This window comes from Arachis ipaensis, chromosome B06 (genome assembly GCF_000816755.2).
Source record: "Arachis ipaensis cultivar K30076 chromosome B06, Araip1.1, whole genome shotgun sequence".
NCBI lineage: Eukaryota > Viridiplantae > Streptophyta > Magnoliopsida > Fabales > Fabaceae > Arachis > Arachis ipaensis.
The window spans coordinates 91,835,722-91,839,396 of NC_029790.2; the positions used below are offsets into that span (position 1 = coordinate 91,835,722).

At 29.1% G+C, this 3,675-nt stretch overlaps 1 protein-coding gene across 1 annotated transcript; it reads left to right on the top strand.

Moving 5' to 3' along the window:
* LOC110263782 lies at positions 2,248-3,474 on the top strand. The gene is made up of 4 exons (XM_021105563.1): positions 2,248-2,258; positions 2,336-2,480; positions 2,574-2,841; positions 3,374-3,474. Exons 1-4 carry the CDS (start codon positions 2,248-2,250, stop codon positions 3,472-3,474), a joined length of 525 nt encoding a protein of 174 aa, XP_020961222.1.

A 3,675-nucleotide genomic window follows, 5' to 3' on the forward strand; every position in this document is an offset into this window, starting at 1 on the left:
TTTTTTTTTCTTTATTTTTTGTTGATTTTAGACTATGTATATTAAGGCTTAATTTGCCAAATATGAGGTGTTATTTATTTATGTTTTCATTGTTTTTCTATATAGCCTCGAGGTGAAGATGGATGTTATTTTTGTGATATGTCACTTGATTCAATCATGGAAAATTTGTCTGCTACTAAAAGACCTGTTGTCAGGGTATTCATTTAGTCTTCACTTATATGGCCTCTTTTATATTTCAGATTTTATTTTTTGGTTAAAATTTTAATTATACTTTTTTGTTTTGTTTTGTTTAAAGAGTTTGTTGGATGAGTTTAACATGTCTAGTGCTCCTTCCATTAAAAAGTAGCTACTGTGAAACATGAGATTTTTCATGTAATGGAGATAAAGGAGCATGTTTTGAAGGTTTGGTGGAGTCTTGACTATAACTATTGTCTATTAGAAGAACTGATACTATTCAAATTTTAAGATATTTTAAATTGAACAATTGTTGTTTTGATTTATTTAATTATCTATGTTTTTTTTGGCATGCTAATGACACTAGAAGTACTTTCTTCTTATTTTGATACAAGTGGAACATGGCTCTAATATATAAGTAAATAATGATGGATATTATTAACGTATTATATATATATATATATAGACATTATTTATTGTTGATTAATTGATGGAATACTTTAGAATAGAGATTTTTTTACTAATGGAATATGTATTGTTGATTAATTGATGGAATACTTTAGAATAGAGATTTTTTTACTAATGGAATATAAGTCAATAATTGTGTTTGTTATTTCTATCCTCTTTATTTATTTTTAATCATCATTTTATATTTTATTTTTTTTAAATCAGTGATAGTGGAATTTTATTGATGCTAGATAAAATTAGAGAAGAATCTACGAAGCAGTATAAATTATTGCTCTTTCAACCAAATCATACCACATACAAAAATAAATTAAATTAAATAAATTGAATTTGTATTTCTATATAAATCGAATTCATAAAGTTTGAATTACTTGCAACTTCTGAATAATTATAATGATATGGGTATTTTATATAAAAATCAATACAAAAATAATTTAAATATTTTAAATAAAATATTTTGATAAAATTTTAAAATTTTTTTATAAGCATTTTTTTTAATTATTGTAAATAATTTTATAAAATTTAAAAATGGCTTAAAAGATGTTATGAGTAAATCATTTGACAAAAAAACTGATTACAAAACTGGTCAAATCTGTGGTTAATCGGTGAACTGTTAGATCTGGCTGATTTTTTGAAGGGTTTCTGGTTTGTTAATAACTCCTCCAAACGGTGCCGTTTTGACTTTAAAAATAAAAACCTGAGTCCCCAACGGCTTAATCCCGTAACCCGTAACCTAGTCCTAGACCCACTCCCATACTCTTCTCCTCATTGAAATTGACGTGAAATTTTAAAATTGAAAGAAGAACCCTAACTCCCCAAATCGCGAGCCCATAGCCACTACAGCGTCAGACTGAGAGAGAGCGTGCTGAGATAGAAAGAAAAACTATTAGAGTTAAAGCAATAGCAGTGGCTGAAGGTCAAGCACATGAAGCAATTGAATGAGGATTATAAAAAGAGAATGCTTATAGAATAGAAGCAGGGTGAAAGAGATAAATGGCTTGCTGTGATCAACACAACCTTTGGTCATATTGAAGGTATGCAACTGTTAACAAACCTTTTAAGAATTATATCAGATTAAGAAACAAAAAATTGGTGCTATATATCAAATCTTATTCTCATACCTTTTTTATTCTGTACATTTTGAAATGGCAGTATTTATGATATAGAATGATTGGCCAATTGACAAAAATAAAATAATTTCATGCCTTTTCGAAACTTTTTGTGATTTACAGTACCTAATTAGTGCATATAAATATAGTGATTTCCTCTTCAGCATATATTGCTTCTTATTTTGATTTTTCAAAATTAAACTCCATTTCGCCATGTAAATGGAACACAATAAATGTTAACCGTTACTTTCTATCCTAATTTTGATAATTATTTTATTGATATGATTCAGATTCTTTAATCCTGAATAGTCCAAAAACTTTCCATTTTTTTTATTAGTTGGATTTTGATAGAAACGTCAAGATTTTTACAATCCTTACCAATATTGGGGTTGAACAGTGATGTGACTCTCTATAAATATAGCATAGATGATCACCATACTTACACTTTATCTATACTGAAATTCATAATATTTGAGTAATTTTGTTGTGGCAGATAGCAATGGCAGCTAGGTGAGTTCATGTGCCATGTGATGAATTTCGCAATATTTTTTTTATCTTTCACTAAATATGAGGACCTTGATTTTTAGGTATGATCTCATCAAGTGTATCAATGCTGGTCCAGAGCATAAGGTGTGGAAGCTCAAAGTACGTGTCATTAGACTTTGGATTGTTTCTCACTTTGCAAATTCTGGGATGAAGGCACCTATTGAGATGGTTGTCCTTGATGAAGAGGTAAAATCTTCTCTTTGTATTTGAAATTTTTTTTGGTAATGACTGAGCAATAAATCTCATTTATCTATGACTTTATAAAACTAATGCATTAAGGGGGATACAATTCAATGCTCTATTAAAGGTATATTTGTTCCTATCTTCGAGGGCCTATTCGCTGAGGGCAATATGTACGTTGTCACTAATTTTGCAGTTGCTTTGAATACCATCAAGTTCAAGCCTACTAGACACGAATTTAGAATCCACTTTAAGAGGGACACGATTGTGCGTCCGGTACAAGATTCTTCAGTTCCATTGAACAGATTCAATTTTGTTCCATTCAAAAAAATTCAGGCAGAGTCTAAAGAAGATGGTTATTTAGTTGGTAAGTACTTTGTTAGAGTAATCTATAATGCATGTGTTGTTTAATTCTTTGAGATCTAATTTTTTAAGCAAAATAATTTATCAATCTAATTGTATTACATAATATGTCTATATTTAATGTATGTCATTTGACTTGGCTGATGCGTTATTTTTTGTTATAGGTATAGTACCAAAAAAATTGTATTATTTAGTAAAATTTTTCTTCAATTTGTTAATAGCTTTGTTTTCTATTATTATGCATTTTATTTTAACACATCTAAAGACAGATTTCATATATATAGCAACTAAAGAATTAGTACATTTAAAAGTATCGTTGGTAACAAGTACTAACCTGTTTATTTTTTTGTTTCTTCACGAACTCGATTTCTAGGCCCTATCTATTTATTAACAGTCTTTTCTCTTTTATTTTTAAGAAAATTAAAAAAATCTGATTTCGACATGGATGAAACTTTGAAAAAAATATGTCATTTTTGGACAAAAATTTGAGCAGATAAAGTTTTGTTAATGGAAAGATTGGTGCCTTTATTTTGTAGATGTGATAGGTCAGCTTGCCTCTAAGGATAACTTGGTCGAGTTCACACGGGACGGGAAGCTGTCAAGTTATATCACCATAGAACTTGATGATCTTGAGTAATGCTTAATATCTTTTTGATAGTGACTTTTATTTTAAAATCTTATTTTAAAATTTTGTGCCTCTCTTTACTCTACAAGCATTGCTATTTCTTATAGGGGTGGACAGAAATTAAGGGTAACGTTGTGGCAGTCTTTTGCTCTTGACTTGCTCAACTATCTGGAGGAACACCTGTGTCTTACCTATGTGGTTATTCTCCAAATG

What these genes read in the sequence shown, in the direction of transcription:
- LOC110263782 (XM_021105563.1), top strand. An exon ending in TGGTTGTCCTTGATGAAGAG is followed by an intron (nt 2,481 to 2,573) that starts GTAAAATCTTCT and finishes TAATGCATTAAG; the next exon opens with GGGGATACAATTCAATGCTC. An exon ending in AGAAGATGGTTATTTAGTTG is followed by an intron (nt 2,842 to 3,373) that starts GTAAGTACTTTG and finishes TTTATTTTGTAG; the next exon opens with ATGTGATAGGTCAGCTTGCC.